The sequence below is a fragment of the Scyliorhinus torazame genome, chromosome 19 (genome assembly GCF_047496885.1).
Source record: "Scyliorhinus torazame isolate Kashiwa2021f chromosome 19, sScyTor2.1, whole genome shotgun sequence".
Taxonomy (NCBI): Eukaryota; Metazoa; Chordata; class Chondrichthyes; order Carcharhiniformes; family Scyliorhinidae; genus Scyliorhinus; species Scyliorhinus torazame.
In genome coordinates, this window is record NC_092725.1 from 9,413,760 (window position 1) to 9,431,259 (window position 17,500).

Here is a 17,500-nt window from a genome sequence, read left to right on the forward strand (position 1 = left end):
GAGGGGTCTCATTTGTGGCCGTGCAGAGGAGTGACCTAATGGAGTGTAGGGCATCGGGTAGGACCTCCTGCCAGCGGGTGGTTGGGAGATTTCTTGACCGCAGGGCCAGAAGGACAGCCTTCCACACGGTCGCGTTCTCCCTCTCCACCTGCCCGTTTCCCCGTGGGTTATAGCTGGTCGTTCTGCTCGAGGCGATGCCTTTGCTGAGCAGATACTGACGCAGTTCATCGCTCATGAACGATGTACCCCGGTCGCTGTGGATATAAGCAGGGAAACCGAATAGGGTGAAGATGCTGTGCAGTGCCTTAATCACCGTGGCTGAGGTCATGTCGGGGCAGGGAATGGCGAGTGGGAAGCGGGAGAACTCATCGATCACGGTGAGGAAATAGGCATAACGGTTGGTGGACGGGAGGGGCCCCTTGAAGTCCACGCTCAGTCGCTCAAAGGGACCCGAGGCCTTCACGAGCCGAACCTTGTCTGGCCGATAGAAGTGCGGTTTGCACTCCGCACAGACCTGGCAGGCCCTGACCATGGCCTTGATCATGACCTATGGCGAAGAATCACTGAAACGATTACACAATGACATTAATAAGTTCCATCCAACCATCCGACTCACCATGGACTACTCTCCAAAATCAGTTGCATTCTTGGACACACTCATCTCCATCAAGGACGGTCACCTCAGCACTTCGCTTTACCGCAAACCCACGGATAACCCACGATGCTCCACTTCTCCAGCTTCCACCCTAAACACATTAAAGAAGCCATCCCCTATGGACAAGCGCTCCGTATACACAGGATCTGCTCAGACGAGGAGGAGCGTAACAGGTTACTACAGACGCTGAAAGATGCCCTCGTACGAACGGGATATGGCGCTCGACTCATCGATCGACAGTTCCAACGCGCCACAGCGAAAAACCGGACCAACCTCCTCAGAAGACAAACATGAGACACAACCGACAGAATACCCTTCGTCGTCCAGTACTTCCCCGGAGCGGAGAAACTACGACATCTTCTTCACAGCCTTCAACACGTCATTGATGACGATGACCATCTCGCCAAGGTCATCCCCACACCCCTACTACTTGCCTTCAAACAACCGCGCAACCTCAAACGAACCATTGTTTGCAGCAAACTACCCAGTCTTCAGAACAGCGACCTCGACACCACACAACCCTGTCATGGCAATCTCTGCAAGACGTGCCAGATCATCGACATGGGTACCACTATTACACGCGAGAACACCACCCACCAGGTATGTGGTACATACTCGTGCGACTCGGCCAACGTTGTCTACCTCATACGCTGCAGGAAAGGATGTCCCGAAGCGTGGTACATTGGCGAGACCATGCAGACGCTGCGACAACGAATGAACGGACATCGCGCAACAATCACCAGGCAGGAATGTTCCCTTCCAGTCGGGGAACACTTCAGCAGTCAAGGGCATTCAGCCTCTGATCTCCGGGTAAGCGTTCTCCAAGGCGGCCTTCAGGACCCGCGACAACGCAGAATCGCCGAGCAGACGCTTATAGCCAAGTTCCGCACACATGAGTGCGGCCTCAACCGGGACCTGGGATTCATGTCGCATTACATTCAGCCCCCACCATCTGGCCTGCGAAATCCTACCAACTGTCCTGGCTTGAGACAATTCACACCTCTTTAACCTGGGGTTACCCCATCTCTGGATCTGTAAAGATTTAATCACCTGCTAATGCTCGCATTCCAAGCATTGTCTGGCATCTTTGAATTTGTCGATTATAGATGATTCTGGAACCTCTTCATTCACCTGAGGAAGGAGCAGCGCTCCGAAAGCTAGTGATTCGAAACAAACCTGTTGGGCTTTAACCTGGTGTTGTAAGACTTCGTACTGTGCTCACCCCAGTCCAACGCTGGCACCTCCACATCGTGGCCTTGACCTCCTTGGTTGAGTAAGGTAGGTTGCGGGACTTGATAAAATGGACGAGCCGGGTAACCCCCGGGTGGCAGAGGTCATTGTGGATGGCTTGCAGGCGGTCCTCCTGCGCGTTGGCGCATGTGCCGCGGGACAGGGCATCTGGGGGCTCGTTGAGCTCCCCTGGACGATACTTGATATCGTACGAGTAGGTGGAGAGTTCGATCCTCCACCTCAATTTTATCGTTTTTCATTTTGCCCCGTTGCGTGTTATCGAACATATAGGCGACCGACCGTTGGTCAGTGACGAGGGTAAACCTCCTACCGGCGAGGTAGTGTCTCCACACACAGCCTCCACAATGGCTTGTGCCTCCTTTTCGACTGCAGAGTGTCGAATCTCGGAGGCGGTGAGGGTTCGGGAGAAGAACGCTACTGGTCTGCCTCCTTGATTGAGGGTAGCAGCCAGGGCGATGTCTGATGCATCGCTCTCTACCTGGAAAGGGATGGTTTCGTCCACCGCGTGCATGGCGGCCTTGATGATGTCGGCCTTGATGCGGTTGAAGGCCAATTGAGCCTCAGCCTAGAGGGGAAAAGTGGTGGTCTTTAGGAGTGGGCGGGCTTTGTCCGCATACTTGGGGACCCACTGGGCGTAATAGGAGAAAAGCCCCAAGCACCGTTTGAGGGCCTTGAGGCTGTGGGGGAGAGGGAGTTCCTTAAGGGGGCGCATGCGGTCGGGGTCGGGACCTAGGACCCCGTCTTCCACGACATAACCGAGGATGGCCAGCCGGGTGGTGTGGAAAACGCATTTGCCCTCGTTATAGGTCAGGTTAAGGGCCCGGGCAGTCTGGAGGAACTTTTCGAGGTTAGCGTCACGGTCCTGCTGGTCATGGCCGCAGATGGTGACATTGTCCAAGTACGGGTATGTAGCCCGCAAACCGTACTGGTCCACCATTTGGTCCATCGCCCTCTGGAAGACGGAGACCCCATTTGTGATGCCGAAGGGGACCCTGAGGAAGTGGAAGAGCCGGCCGGCTGTTTCGAAGGCAGTATAGAGGCGGTCTTCTGGTCGGATGGGGAGCTGGTGGTAGGCAGATTTGAGGTCGACCGTGGAAAAGACTCGGTATTGGGCGATCCGATTTACCATTTCCGCGATGCGAGGAAGGGGGTACGCATCAAGCTGCGTGAAGCGGTTTATGGTCTGGCTATAATCCACGACCATCCGTTTCTTCTCCCCGGACCGGACGACCACCACTTGTGCTCTCCAAGGGCTGTTGCTAGCCTCGATGACCCCCCTCTCCCAGTAAACGCTGGACCTCTGACTTGATAAAAGCCATATCTTGGGCACTGTAGCGCCGGCTCCTGGTGGCGACAGGCTTACAGTCAGGAGTGAGGTTAGCGAATAGCGAGGGGGGTCCGCCGAACTTCAGTGTCAGGCTTCGGTGGCTGCACTGGAAATCCAGTCCGAGCAGCAGGGGGGCACAGAAGTGAGGGAGGATATAAAATTTGAAACGGGTGTATTTGGCACCCTGGATCGAGAGATCCGCAATACAGTACCCCGTGAGTTGTACCGAGTGGGACCCAGATGCGAGGGCTATGGTTTGGGATGTGGACTGGGTGCCTAGGGAGCAGCGCCTTACCGTTTCAGGATGGATAAAGCTCTCCGTGCTCCCGCAGTCGAAGAGGCATGCAGTGTCGTGCCCGTTGACCTGGACCTGCACCATGGAGTTCTGCAGGTGTTTTGGCCGAGTTTGGTCGAGGGTGATTGCACCCAGTCGCGGGTTGTCCGAGTCCTCAGCCGAGTCGGACTCGTAAAATGGCCGCCGCCGCTGGCTGCGCGTGTCGGGTCGAGAAGATGGCCGCCGACAAGATGGCCGCTCCCATGATCCGCACGAGGCTGATGACGCGTCAGAAGGGGGCGTGTCGGGTCGGTGCGCAGCAGCATTGAGAGGCCTGCGGGCCTGAGAGCCTGATTTTCGGGCCGGCTGTTCTTTGTTTTTCTGGCCCCTGGGCCTGGCCAGGCAGACCCTCGCAAAGAGCCCTTTCTTCCCGCAGTCGCTGCAGATCGCGGAGAGGGCTGGGCAGCGTGGGCGTGGGCCCTGCCCGCAGAAGTAGCACGGTGTGCCCCCATGGTGAGCGGGTCGCCGCGTGGCGCAGGCCTGTAACATGGCTGAGCCTGAGGAAGTCCCGGGGGCGGCTCGCAGAGTCCGCGGGGTACGTACCCAAACTATGTCGGGCCACCTCCAGCGAGGAGGCGAGCGTTAGCGTCTCCTGGAGGTCTTTTGCCCCATTTTCGAGCAGCCGCTGTAATTGATCGTGCATCAGCCTTTTCGAGCGTGGCGGAGATTCTGTGACTCACCCGGGCGTGGAGTAGACGCAGCTTGCATGGCCCCAGGATGGGAGTCTCTGCGGAGTCCAGGTAGGCCTCGAAGCTCCGGAGCCAGTATTTAAAAATTCCCTTTGCCTCCGGTGTCCGTGCTTCCAGATTGAGCTTCTCTGGTTTTAGGCCTGCGTCCATCCTGAATCTAGTTTAGTCTAATAAATTGAGGTACCCTCAATAACGACGCTTAGAGAGTAAACGGCAAAGAAGGCTTTATTAGACTAAGAACTAGACTGGTGCTGAGACGGGTGCTAACAGCTACGCCGCCCACAAGGCAGCCCCTTATATACGGCTCCCAGGTGGGCGGAGCCGGAGGCGGAGTTCCCCAGGGTTCCAAGCCCGGTCTTAAAGGAGACATCACCTTACATGATGACAAGGGTTCAGTGTTAGAGTAACCGTTCATCATGCAGAGAGAGAAGGGGACTGAGAGGAACACAGTGAGACTGAGGGAGAGAGGGAGGGATTGATAGGCAGACAGAGGGAGGCAGAGAGAGAGAGACAGAGGGAGATAGAGAAAGAGAGACAGAGAGAAAGACAGAGATGCAGAGAGTGAGTCGGAGAGAGAGACAGCCAGAGGGACAGCGGAAGAAAAAGCAGAGAGATGGACAGAGAGAGAGAGGGAGAGGGGGGGGGGGAACAGAGAGAAAGACAGAGAAAGAGAGAGACAGAGAGAACGACAGGGAAAGAGAGGGTCAGAGAGAGAGACTGAGAGTAACAGTGAGAGAGAGGGACAGAGAGAGGGACAGAGAGAGAGACTGAGAGTAACAGTGAGAGAGAGAGGGTCAGAGAGAAGGGGACAGAGAGAGAGACTGAGAGGGACAGAGAGAGAGACAGAGAGAGAGAGACAGAGACAGAGAGACAGAGAGGGAGACTAACAGTGAGAGAGGGACTAAGAGAGAGGGACAGAGAGAGAGACTGAGAGTAACAGTGAGAGAGAGAGGGTCAGAGAGAGAGTGACAGAGAGAGAGAGAGACTGAGAGTGACAGAGAGAGAGAGAGACTGAGAGTGACAGAGAGAGAGTGAGAGAGACAGAGAGAGAGAGACTGACAGAGACAGTGAGAGAGACAGAGACACAGAGAGAGAGAGAGACTTAGAGAGACAGTGAGACAGAGAGAGAGTGACAGAATTAGAGGGATAGAGAGTGAGAGAGAGAGGGACACAGTGAGAGAGACAGAGAGAGAGAGACTGACAGAGACAGTGAGAGAGACAGAGACAGAGAGAGAGAGAGAGAGAGACTTAGAGAGACAGCGAGAGAGAGAGAGAGAGAGTGACAGAATTAGAGGGATAGAGAGTGAGAGAGAGAGAGAGGGACACAGTGAGACAGTGAGAGAGACAGAGAGAGACTCAGAGTGACAGACACTCAATGTCTTACCCAGATAGGCATTGGGCAGATCTTTCGTAGTTGATGAGTTGACGACATACTCCTCTCCAGGGCGAACCTCGATAATTGCTCCAGCCCAGTCAAAGGCCCCGACTGCTCCCAGGGTAATGGAGTCCTGTGGGGGGAGGGGGGGAGGGGGGTGGGGAGAAGGAGAATGTGAGGGAGATGGTTTGTGAATCCTTCGCCGTAAATCCCCGCAGAACCACAGTAAGAACTCACTGATCATTGCAGGGGCCGTGGGATTAGTTTGGGGATTGATACAGGGCTATGGGGAGAAGCGGGGCCGTGGGATTAGTTTGGGGATTGATACAGGCCTATGGGGAGAGAGCGGGGCCGTGGGATTAGTTTGGGGATTGATACAGGGCTATGGGGAGAGAGAGGGGCAGTGGGATTAGTTTGGGGATTGATACAGGGCTATGGGGAGAGAGAGGGGCAGTGGAATTAGTTTGGGATTGATACAGGGCTATGGGGAGAGAGAGTGGCAGTGGGATTAGTATGGGGATTGATACAGGGCTATGGGGAGAGAGTGGGGCAGTGGGATTAGTTTGGGGATTGATACAGGGCTATGGGGAGAGAGTGGGGCAGTGGGATTAGTTTGGGGATTGATACAGGGCTATGGGGAGTGAGCGGGACAGTGGGATTAGTTTGGGGATTGATACAGGGCTATGGGGAGAGAGTGGGACAGTGGGATTAGTTTGGGGATTGATACAGGGCTATGGGGAGAGAGTGGGGCAGTGGGATTAGTTTGGGGATTGATACAGGGCTATGGGGAGAGAGCGGGGCAGTGGGATTAGTTTGGGGACTGATACAGGACTATGGGGAGAGAGTGGGGCAGTGGGATTAGTTTGGGGATTGATACAGGGCTATGGGGAGAGAGTGGGGAAGTGGGATTAGTTTGGGGATTGATACAGGGCTATGGGGAGTGAGCGGGACAGTGGGATTAGTTTGGGGATTGATACAGGGCTATGGGGAGAGAGTGGGACAGTGGGATTAGTTTGGGGATTGATACAGGGCTATGGGGAGAGAGCGGGGCAGTGGGATTAGTTTGGGATGATACAGGGCTATGGGGAGAGAGTGGGGCAGTGGGATTAGTTTGGGGATTGATACAGGGCTATGGGGAGAGAGAGGGGCAGTGGGATTAGTTTGGGCAGATACAGGGCTATGGGGAGAGAGTGGGGCAGTGGGATTAGTTTGGGGATCGATACAGGGCTATGGGGAGAGAGTGGGACAGTGGAATTAGTTTGGGATTGATACAGGGCTATGGGGAGAGAGCGGGGCAGTGGGATTAGTTTGGGATTGATACAGGGCTATGGGGAGAGAGTGGGGCAGTGGGATTAGTTTGGGATGATACAGGGCTATGGGGAGAGAGTGGGGCAGTGGAATTAGTTTGGGATTGATACAGGGCTATGGGGAGAGAGCGGGGCAGTGGGATTAGTTTGGGATGATACAGGGCTATGGGGAGAGAGTGGGGCAGTGGAATTAGTTTGGGATTGATACAGGGCTATGGGGAGAGAGCGGGGCAGTGGGATTAGTTTGGGGATTGATACAGGGCTATGGGGAGAGAGCGGGGCAGTGGGATTAGTTTGGGATTGATACAGGGCTATGGGGAGAGAGCGGGGCAGTGAGATTAGTTTGGGATGATACAGGGCTATGGGGAGAGAGCGGGGCAGTGGGATTATTTTGGGGGTTGATACAGGGCTATGGGGAGAGAGTGGGGCAGTGGGATTAGTTTGGGATGATACAGGGCTATGGGGAGAGAGTGGGGCAGTGGAATTAGTTTGGGATTGATACAGGGCTATGGGGAGAGAGCGGGGCAGTGGGATTAGTTTGGGATGATACAGGGCTATGGGGAGAGAGCGGGGCAGTGGGATTAGTTTGGGGATTGATACAGGGCTATGGGGAGGGAGCGGGGCAGTGGGATTAGTTTGGGGATTGATACAGGGCTATAGGGAGAGAGTGGGGCAGTGGCATTAGTTTGGGATTGATACAGAGCTATGGGGAGAGAGCGGGACAGTGGGATTAGTCTGTGATTGATACAGGGCTATGGGGAGAGAGCGGGGCAGTCGGATTAGTTTGCGATTGATACAGGGCTATGGGGAGAGAGCGGGGCAGTGGGATTAGTTTGGGATGATACAGGGCTATGGGGAGAGAGCGGGGCAGTGGGATTAGTTTGGGATTGATACAGGGCTATGGGGAGAGAGCGGGGCAGTGGGATTAGTTTGGGATGATACAGGGCTATGGGGAGAGAGTGGGGCAGTGGGATGAGTTTGGGATTGATACAGGGCTATGGGGAGAGAGCGGGACAGTGGGATTAGTTTGCGATTGATACAGGGCTATGGGGAGAGAGCGGGGCAGTGGGATTAGTTTGGGATGATACAGGGCTATGGGGAGAGAGTGGGGCAGTGGGATGAGTTTGGGATTGATACAGGGCTATGGGGAGAGAGTGGGACAGTGGGATTAGTTTGGGATGATACAGGGCTATGGGGAGAGAGTGGGGCAGTGGGATTAGTTTGGGATTGATACAGGGCTATGGGGAGAGAGCGGGGCAGTGGGATTAGTTTGGGATTGATACAGGGCTATGGGGAGAGAGTGGGGCAGTGGAATTAGTTTGGGATTGATACAGGGCTATGGGGAGAGAGCGGGGCAGTGGGATTAGTTTGGGATTGATACAGGGCTATGGGGAGAGAGCGGGGCAGTGGGATTAGTTTGGGATGATACAGGGCTATGGGGAGAGAGTGGGGCAGTGGAATTAGTTTGGGATGATACAGGGCTATGGGGAGAGAGCGGGGCAGTGGGATTAGTTTGGGATTGATACAGGGCTATGGGGAGAGAGCGGGGCAGTGGGATTAGTTTGGGATGATACAGGGCTATGGGGAGAGAGTGGGGCAGTGGAATTAGTTTGGGATTGATACAGGGCTATGGGGAGAGAGCGGGGCAGTGGGATTAGTTTGGGATGATACAGGGCTATGGGGAGAGAGCGGGGCAGTGGGATTAGTTTGGGGATTGATACAGGGCTATGGGGAGAGTAGGGCAGTGGGATTAGTTTGGGGATTAATACAGGGCTATGGGGAGGGAGCGGGGCAGTGGGATTAGTTTGGGGATTGATACAGGGCTATAGGGAGAGAGTGGGGCAGTGGGATTAGTTTGGGGATTGACACAGGGCTATGGAGAGAGAGCGGGACAGTGGGATTAGTTTGCGATTGATACAGGGCTATGGGGAGAGAGTGGGGCAGTGGGATTAGTTTGGGGATTGACACATGGCTAGGGGGAGAGAGTGGGGCAGTGGTATTAGTTTTGGATTGATACAGGGCTAAGGGGAGTGAGTGGGGCAGTGGAATTAGTTTGGGATTGATACAGGGCTATGGGGAGAGAGTGGGGCAGTGGGGTTAGTTTGGGGATTGATACAGGGCTATGGGGAGAGAGCGGGGCAGTGGGATTAGTTTGGGGATTGATACAGGGCTATGGGGAGAGAGCGGGGCAGTGGGATTAGTTTGGAGATTGATACAGGGCTATGGGGAGAGTAGGGCAGTGGGATTAGTTTGGGGATTGATACAGGGCTATGGGGAGGGAGCGGGGCAGTGGGATTAGTTTGGGGATTGATACAGGGCTATAGGGAGAGAGTGGGGCAGTGGGATTAGTTTGGGGATTGACACAGGGCTATGGGGAGAGAGCGGGACAGTGGGATTAGTTTGCGATTGATACAGGGCTATGGGGAGAGAGTGGGGCAGTGGGATTAGTTTGGGATGATACAGGGCTATGGGGAGAGAGCGGGACAGTGGGATTAGTTTGGGGATTGATACAGGGCTATGGGGAGAGAGCGGGGCAGTGGGATTAGTTTGGGGATTGATACAGGGCTATGGGGAGAGAGTGGGGCAGTGGGATTAGTTTGGGGATTGATACAGGGCTATGGGGAGAGAGCGGGGCAGTGGGATTAGTTTGGGGATTGATACAGGGCTATGGGGAGAGAGCGGGGCAGTGGGATTAGTTTGGGGATTGATACAGGGCTATGGGGAGAGAGTGGGGCAGTGGGATTAGTTTGGGATTGATACAGGGCTATGGGGAGAGAGTGGGGCAGTGGGATTAGTTTGGGATGATACAGGGCTATGGGGAGAGAGCGGGACAGTGGGATTAGTTTGGGGATTGATACAGGGCTATGGGGAGAGAGTGGGGCAGTGGGATTAGTTTGGGGATTGATACAGGGCTATGGGGAGAGAGCGGGACAGTGGGATTAGTTTGGGGATTGATACAGGGCTATGGGGAGAGCGGGACAGTGGGATTAGTTTGGGGCTTGATACAGGGCTATGGGGAGAGCGGGACAGTGGGATTAGTTTGGGATTGATACAAGGCTATGGGGATAGAGCGGGGCAGCGGGAATAGTTTGGGATTGATACAGGGCTATGGGGAGAGAGTGGGGCAGTGGGATTATTTTGGGGATTGACACAGGGCTATGGGGAGAGAGCGGGGCAGTGGGATCAGTTTGGGGATTGATACAGGGCTCTGGGGAGAGAGTGGGACAGTGGGATTAGTTTGGGGATTGATACAGGGCTATGGGGAGAGAGTGGGACAGTGGGATTACTTTGGGGATTGATGCAGGGCTATGGGGGGTGAGCGGGGCAGTGGGATTAGTTTGGGGATTGATACAGGGCTCTGGGGAGAGAGCGGGGCAGTGGGATTAGTTTGTGGATTGATACAGAGCTATGGGGAGAGAGTGGGGCAGTGGGATTAGTTTGGGGATTTATTCAGGGCTATGGGGAGAGAGCGGGGCAGTGGGATTAGTTTGGGGATTTATTCAGGGCTATGGGGAGAGAGTGGGGCAGTGGGATTAGTTTGTGGATTGATACAGAGCTATGGGGAGAGAGTGGGGCCATGGGATTAGTTTGGGGATTGGTACAGGGTTGTGGGGAAAGAGTGGGGCAGTGGGATTAGTTTGGGATTGATACAGGGCTATGGGGAGAGAGTGGGGCAGTGGGATTAGTTTGGGGATTGGTACAGGGCTGTGGGGAGAGAGTGGGGCAGTGGGATTAGTTTGGGGATTGATACAGGGCTATGGCGAGAGAGTGGGGCAGTGGGATTAGTTTGGGGATTGATACAGGGCTATGGGGAGAGGGTGGTGAAGTGTTGGATGCTCTGATTTACAGACAAACTAACACGATTGCGATTGGTACAATGCAGTTTTATTCCATCTAACTATTTATACATTAGACTTGGTACTCAGCACGTTGTGACTGTGTGAGTGTCTTGCTATGAGGTCCTGGCCCTGTGCTGTCTCCAGATGGACTGCCCAGGAAGTGTCGTGTTTCTTGTCTTATACTGTGTCTGCTCTTGTCTGTGATTGGCTGTCGTGTTATGTGTGCTAATTGGTCCGTTGGTCTATCTATCATTTTGTATGTGTTATGATGTATGTTTGAATATCATGACATCCCCCCATTTTTACAAGATTATGTGCCTATGTGGTTAGAAATATAAATGTGTCCTGAGTGCAGCTAAAGGTGTGTGTGCGTGATATTGACATCATGTACATGGGGCTTAACTATATACAAGGGGCGATGTCAGGTGTGACATGCTAACGAGGTTGTACCATAACAAAAGAAGAACAAGGTTGAAATTTGGAACGATCAAACGAGGCCTGGAACGATAAAACAGTGACAGGTTATAAAACAGTGGTTGCAAAAGTTTGACGTGTGAACAGTCTCATAAGTCCAGTCTAGTAGGTGGGCGACGAATTCGGGTTGACCGCCAGGGTGGCACTCCATTCATCGGCCGGATTGATGGTGTTGACTCGGTTCCAATCAATGACCGCAACCCGGAAGGCGTCTTGGTCATCTGTGTCGTCGGTTTGGATGTCGTGATGTGGAGGCTGGATGGTCCGCACGTGTCTGCGAGGTTGTCGGAGATGTGGAAGATCCACAGGTTGAGCCGCTCGACAGTAAGCAGCGTAGTGGCCCATCTTGCCACAGCGTAGGCATTGTCGGGTTTTTAGCAGGACATTGCCCTTTTAAATGGGCAGCTCCACAGTTGCCGCACGTCATGACGTCACGGCGTTCGTTACGCCACTGCACATGCGCAGTTCGGCCTTGCGTCGGGCGCACCTGCGCAGTGCGTCCCTCAGTGTTGCCGTGGATTTTGGCGCGCGCAAACGCGGGAGGCCTTAAAAAGCGCGCGAAACGGCCGCCCTCGTCCGGGCCGCGGGCCGGGAGAAACTCGATTGCCTGGGTGCGTTCGGCCTCGTGGGCGGCCTGGTTTGCCGATTCGATCGCTTGGGCCCCCCTCCGTGCCGATTCGATCGCCTGAAATTGGGCATAGCGGCTGGTCGCGTTCTCATGCAGGACCCAGGCTTCAACTGCAGATGCTAAGGTCAGGCCTTTAATTTTAAGAAGCTGCTGGCGTGGGCCACTGGAGGCAACGCCAAAAACGATCTGGTCCCGGATCATGGACTCTGAGGTGGCGCCGTAACCGCAGGACTGCGCGAGTATGCGGAGGTGCGTCAGGAAGGACTGAAAGAGCTCATCCTTACCCTGCAGGCGCTGCTGAAAGACATACCTCTCAAAGCTTTCGTTGACCCCAACATTGAAGTGCTTGTCGAGCTTGAGGAGGACCGTGTCATACTTAGATTGATTCTCGCCTTCCGCGAACACCAAGGAGTTGTATACATCGATGGCGTGCTGACCTGCGGTAGTGAGGAGCATGGCAATCTTTGTTTCGTCCGAGGCGCCCTGTTTTTCATTGTCTTGCATGAACAGTTCGAATCGCTGCTTGAAGAGCTTCCAATTGGTGCCCAGGTTCCCAGCGACTTGCAACGGCTGCGCTTTGTTGCGGTGTCCATGGCTCAGGATGGCAGATTTGCCGGTAGGTATCGATTCACTCCTGGTACCATGTGGTGTTGGGTGCTCTGAGGTACAGACGAACCAACACGGTTGCGATTGGTACAACGCAGTTTTATTCCATCTAACTATTTATGCATCTGACTTGGTACTCAGCACGTTGTGACGGTGTGAGTGTCTTGCTATGAGGTCCTGGCCCTGTGCTGTCTCCAGATGGACTGCCCAGGAAGTGTTGTGTTTCTTGTCTTATACTGTGTCTGCTTCTGTCTGTGATTGGCTGTCGTGTTATGTGTGCTAATGGGGCAGTGGGATTAGTTTGGGGATTGATAATGTGAACTGTCAATGGGGACTTTAATTCTCCTTCTTTTCAGTTAATTACAAATACTTACTGAGGTGAAAATCGAGCTAAATCCAGATTGGGCCAGTTCCAGTTTGAAGGAACTTTGTCCTGATCCTTTCCCAGTTCCTGGAAATGCAGAGAGAGAGAGAAGGGAACTAAATGAGGATGCAGATTGGGGGAGAGAGAGATCGAGAGAGGGGAATGGCTGGGGGAGAGAGGGAGAGACTGAGGGAGAGAGGGAGGGAGAGACTGAGGGAGAGAGGGATAGAGAGAGGGAGAGACTAAGGGAGCGATGGATAGAGAGAGGGAGAGACATTGGGGAGAGAGAGACAGAGAGAGAGGGAGAGACTGGGGGAGAGAAAGGTAGAGAGAGGGAGTGACTGGGGGAGAGAAAGATAGAGAGAGGGAGTGACTGGGGGAGAGAAAGATAGAGAGAGGGAGTGACTGGGGGAGAGAAAGATAGAGAGAGGGAGTGACTGGGGGATAGAGAGAGAGATAGGGAGAGGAATAAAGAGGGATAGAGAGAGGGAGAGAGAGAAATAGAGAGGGATATAAAGAGAGAGAGAGACTGGGGGAGAGAGGGATAGAGAGAGGGATAGAGAGAGGGAGCGAGAGAGAGAGGGATAGAGAGAGAGAGAGAGGGATAGAGAGAGGGAGACGGAGAGGGAGACAGAGACGGAGAGGGAGAGGGAGAGAGAGGGATAGACAGAGGGATTGAGAGAGGGATTGAGAGAGGAAGAGTGTGAGGGATAGAGAGAGGAATAGAGAGATGAATAGAGAGGGAGGGATTCAGGGGGTTACCTGGTTCGGAAGTGAGAGGAATAAAGAGGGATAGAGAGAGGGATAGAGAGTGTGATAGAGCGAGGGATAGAGAGTGGAATAAAGATCGATAGAGAGAGAGAGAGAGAGAGAAATAGAGAGGGACATAAAGAGAGAGAGAGACTGGGGGAGAGAGGGATAGAGAGAGGGTTAGAGAGAGGGATAGAGAGAGGGATAGAGAGAAGGATAGAGAGAGGGAGAGGGATTGAGAGAGGAAGAGTGGGAGGGTTAGAGAGAGGAATAGAGAGATGAATAGAGAGGGAGGGATTCAGGGGGTTACCGGGTTCGGAAGTGAAGGAGGGATGGAATGCGAGGGAGTGAAGCAGAGATGGAGTGTGAGGGAGAGAAGGAGGGATGGAGTGTGAGGGAGTGAAGGAGGGATGGAGTGTGAGGGAGTGAAGGAGGGATGGAGTGTGAGGGAGAGAAGGAGGGATGGAGTGTGAGGGAGTGAAGGAGGGATGGAGTGTGAGGGAGTGAAGGAGGGATGGAATGTGAGGGAGTGAAGGAGGGATGGAGTGTGAGGGAGAGAAGGAGGGATGGAGTGTGAGGGAGTGAAGGAGGGATGGAGTGTGAGGGAGTGAAGGAGGGATGGAATGTGAGGGAGTGAAGGAGGGATGGAGTGTGAGGGAGTGAAGGAGGGATGGAGTGTGAGGGAGTGAAGGAGGAATTGAGGGTGAGGGGAGTGAAGGGAGAATGGAGGGTGAGGGAGTGAAGGAGGGATGGAGTGTGAGGGAGTGAAGGAGAGATGGAGTGTGAGGGAGGGAAAGAGGGATGGAGTGTGAGGGAGTGAAGGAGGAATTGAGGGTGAGGGGAGTGAAGGAGGAATTGAGGGTGAGGGGAGTGAAGGAGGAATTGAGGGTGAGGGGAGTGAAGGAGGGATGGAGTGTGAGGGAGGGAAGGAGGGATGGAGTGTGAGGGAGGGAAGGAGGGATGGAGTGTGAGGGAGCGAAGGAGAAATTGAGGGTGAGGGGAGTGAAGGAGGAATTGAGGGTGAGGGGAGTGAAGGAGGGATGGAGTCTGAGGGAGGGAAGGAGGGATGGAGTGTGAGGGAGGGAAGAAGGGATGGAGTGTCAGGGAGTGAAGGAGGGATGGAGTGTGAGGGAGGGAAGGAGGGATGGAGTGTGAGGGAGGGAAGGAGGAATGGAGTGTGAGGGAGGGAAGGAGGGATGGAAAGTGAGGGAGGGAAGGAGGGATGGAGGGTGAGGGAGGGAAGGAGGGATGGAGCGTGAGGGACTGAAGGAGGGATGGAAAGTGAGGGAGGGAAGGAGGGATGGAGTGTGAGGGAGGGAAGGAGGGATGGAGTGAGGGAGTGAAGGAGGAATTGAGGGTGAGGAGAGTGAAGAAGGGATGGAGTGTGAGAGAGGGAAGGAGGGATGGAGTGTGAGGGAGTGAAGGAGGGATGGAGTGTGAGGGAGAGAAGGAGGAATTGAGGGTGAGGGGAGTGAAGGAGGAATTGAGGGTGAGGGGAGTGAAGGAGGAATTGAGGGTGAGGGGAGTGAAGGAGGGATGGAGTGTGAGGGAGGGAAGGAGGGATGGAGTGTGAGGGAGGGAAGGAGGGATGGAGTATGAGGGAGGGAAGGAGGAATTGAGGGTGAGGGGAGTGAAGGAGGAATTGAGGGTGAGGGGAGAGAAGGAGGATGGAGTAGTGAGGGAGGGAAGGAGGGATTGAGTGTTGAGGGAGAGAAGGTAGGGAGTTTGGAGGGGTGAGAGGGAGGTAAAGGAGGATTGAGGGTGAGGGGAGAGGGTGATGGAGGGCTGTAGAGGTGAGAGTGGGAGTGAAGGAGGGATGGAGTGTGAGTGTGAGGGGATGATTGAGGGAGGTTGAAGTGTGGAAGGGAGGATAGGAGGGATGGAAGTGAGAGTGGAGGAGGGAAAGGAGAATGAGGGGTGAGGAGGAGTGAAGGAGGAATGAAGGGAGTGAAGGAGATGGATAGGAGTGAGGGATGGAGTGTGAGGAGGGAAGAGGGATGGCGTGTGAGGGAGTGAAGGAGGGATGGAGTGTGAGGGAGGGAAGGAGGGATGGAGTGTGAGGGAGGGGAAGGAGGGAATGGAAGTGTGAGGGAGTGAAGAGGGATGGATGTGAGGTGAGAGGAGGGAGGAGGATGAAGGGAGGAGGAGAGAGAGGGAAGCTTGGAAGTAGAGTAGAGGTGAGGGATGGAAGGAGTGATGGGTGAGGGAAGTGGAAGGAGGGATGAGGGAGGGGAGAGAGCGGATGGAGAGAGGGAGGGAAGGAGGGGATGGAGTGAGGGAGGGAAGGAGGGATGGAGTGTGAGGGAGGGAAGGAGGATGAGAGAGTGGGAGGAGAAGGAGGGATGGAGTGAGAGGGAGGGAAGGGCGGGAAGGAGAGTGATGAGGAAGGAGGATGGAGAGTGAGGGAGGAAGGAGGGATGGAGAGTGAGGGAGGGAAGGAGGGATGAGTGTGAGGGAGGGAAGGAGGGATGGAGGTGAGAGGGAAGGAGGGTGAGGGAGGGAAGGAGGAGGGAGGAGGGAGTGAAGAGGAATTGAGGGTGAGGGGTGAAGGAGGTGATGGAGTGTGAGGAGTGAAGAGTGAGGGATGGCGGGATGAGGTGAGGGAGAAGGGAGGATGGAGGTGTGAGGGAGGGAAGGAGGGATGGAGTGTGAGGGAGTGAAGGAGGGATGGAGTGTGAGGGGAGTGAAGGAGGATGGAGTGTGAGAGGAGGGAAGGAGGGACTTGAGGTGTGAGGGAAGGGAGAGGGATGGAGGCGTGAGGGAGGGAAGGAGGAGATGGAGTGTGAGGGAGTGAAGGAGGATTGAGGGTAGGGGAGTGAAGGAGGGAATGAGAGTGGAGGGAGGGCTGAGGGAGGAGAAGGGAGGGGCTGAGGGAGGAAGAGTGAGGAGGAGTGAAGGAGTGAGGGAGTGAGAGAGGAGGATTGAGGAGTGAGGGAGTGGACGGAGGGATGGAGCGTGCGGGAGTGGACGAGGGATGGAGGAGAGGAGGGGTGAGGGGAGTGAAGGAGGAATTGAGGGTGAGGGGAGTGAAGGGAGAATGGAGGGTGAGGGAGTGAAGGAGGAATTGAGGGTGAGGGGAGTGAAGGAGGAATTGAGGGTGAGGGGATTGAAGGAGGGATGGAGTGTGAGGGAGGGAAGGAGGGATGGAGTGTGAGGGAGGGAAGGAGGGATGGAGTGTGAGGGGAGCGAAGGAGGAATTGAGGGTGAGGGGAGTGAAGGAGGAATTGAGGGTGAGGGGAGTGAAGGAGGGATGGAGTGTGAGGGAGGGAAGGGGGGATGGAGTGTGAGGGAGTGAAGGAGGGATAGATTGTGAGGGAGGGAAGGAGGAATTGAGGGTGAGGGAGGGATGGAAAGTGAGGGAGGGAAGGAGGGATGGAGGGTGAGGAAGGGAAGGAGGAATGGAGCGTGAGGGAGTGAAGGAGGGATTGAAAGTGAGGGAGGGAAGGAGGGACGGAGGGTGAGGGAGGGAAGGAGGGATGGAGCGTGAGGGAGGGAAGGAGGGATGGAGTGAGGGAGTGAAGGAGGAATTGTGGGTGAGGGGAGTGAAGAAGGGATGGAGTGTGAGGGAGGGAAGGAGGGATGGAGTGTGAGGGAGGGAAGGAGGGATGGAGTGTGAGGGAGTGAAGGAGGGATGGAAAGTGAGGGAGGGAAGGAGGGATGGAGGGTGAGGGAGGGAAGGAGGGATGGAGCGTGAGGGAGTGAAGGAGGGATGGAAAGTGAGGGAGGGAAGGAGGGGCGGAGGGTGAGGGAGGGAAGGAGGGATGGAGCGTGAGGGAGGGAAGGAGGGATGGAGTGAGGGAGTGAAGGAGGAATTGAGGGTGAGGGGAGTGAAGAAGGGAATGAGTGTGAGGGAGGGAAGGAGGGATGGAGTGTGAGGGAGTGAAGGTGGGATGGAGTGTGA

General features: G+C 55.0%; 1 protein-coding gene across 1 annotated transcript in view; it reads right to left on the reverse strand.

Annotated features, from left to right (window-relative positions):
* Positions 1-17,500, reverse strand: part of LOC140396619 (integrin alpha-M-like) — a 153,414-nt gene that overhangs the window by 23,249 nt on the left and 112,665 nt on the right. Inside the window, exons 10-11 of the mRNA XM_072485413.1 lie at positions 12,860-12,936; positions 5,641-5,764 (exon numbers count right to left, since the gene is read on the reverse strand). Of these exons, the coding sequence (XP_072341514.1) occupies positions 5,641-5,764; positions 12,860-12,936 (201 nt within the window). The remainder of the gene's footprint in view (positions 1-5,640; positions 5,765-12,859; positions 12,937-17,500) is intronic.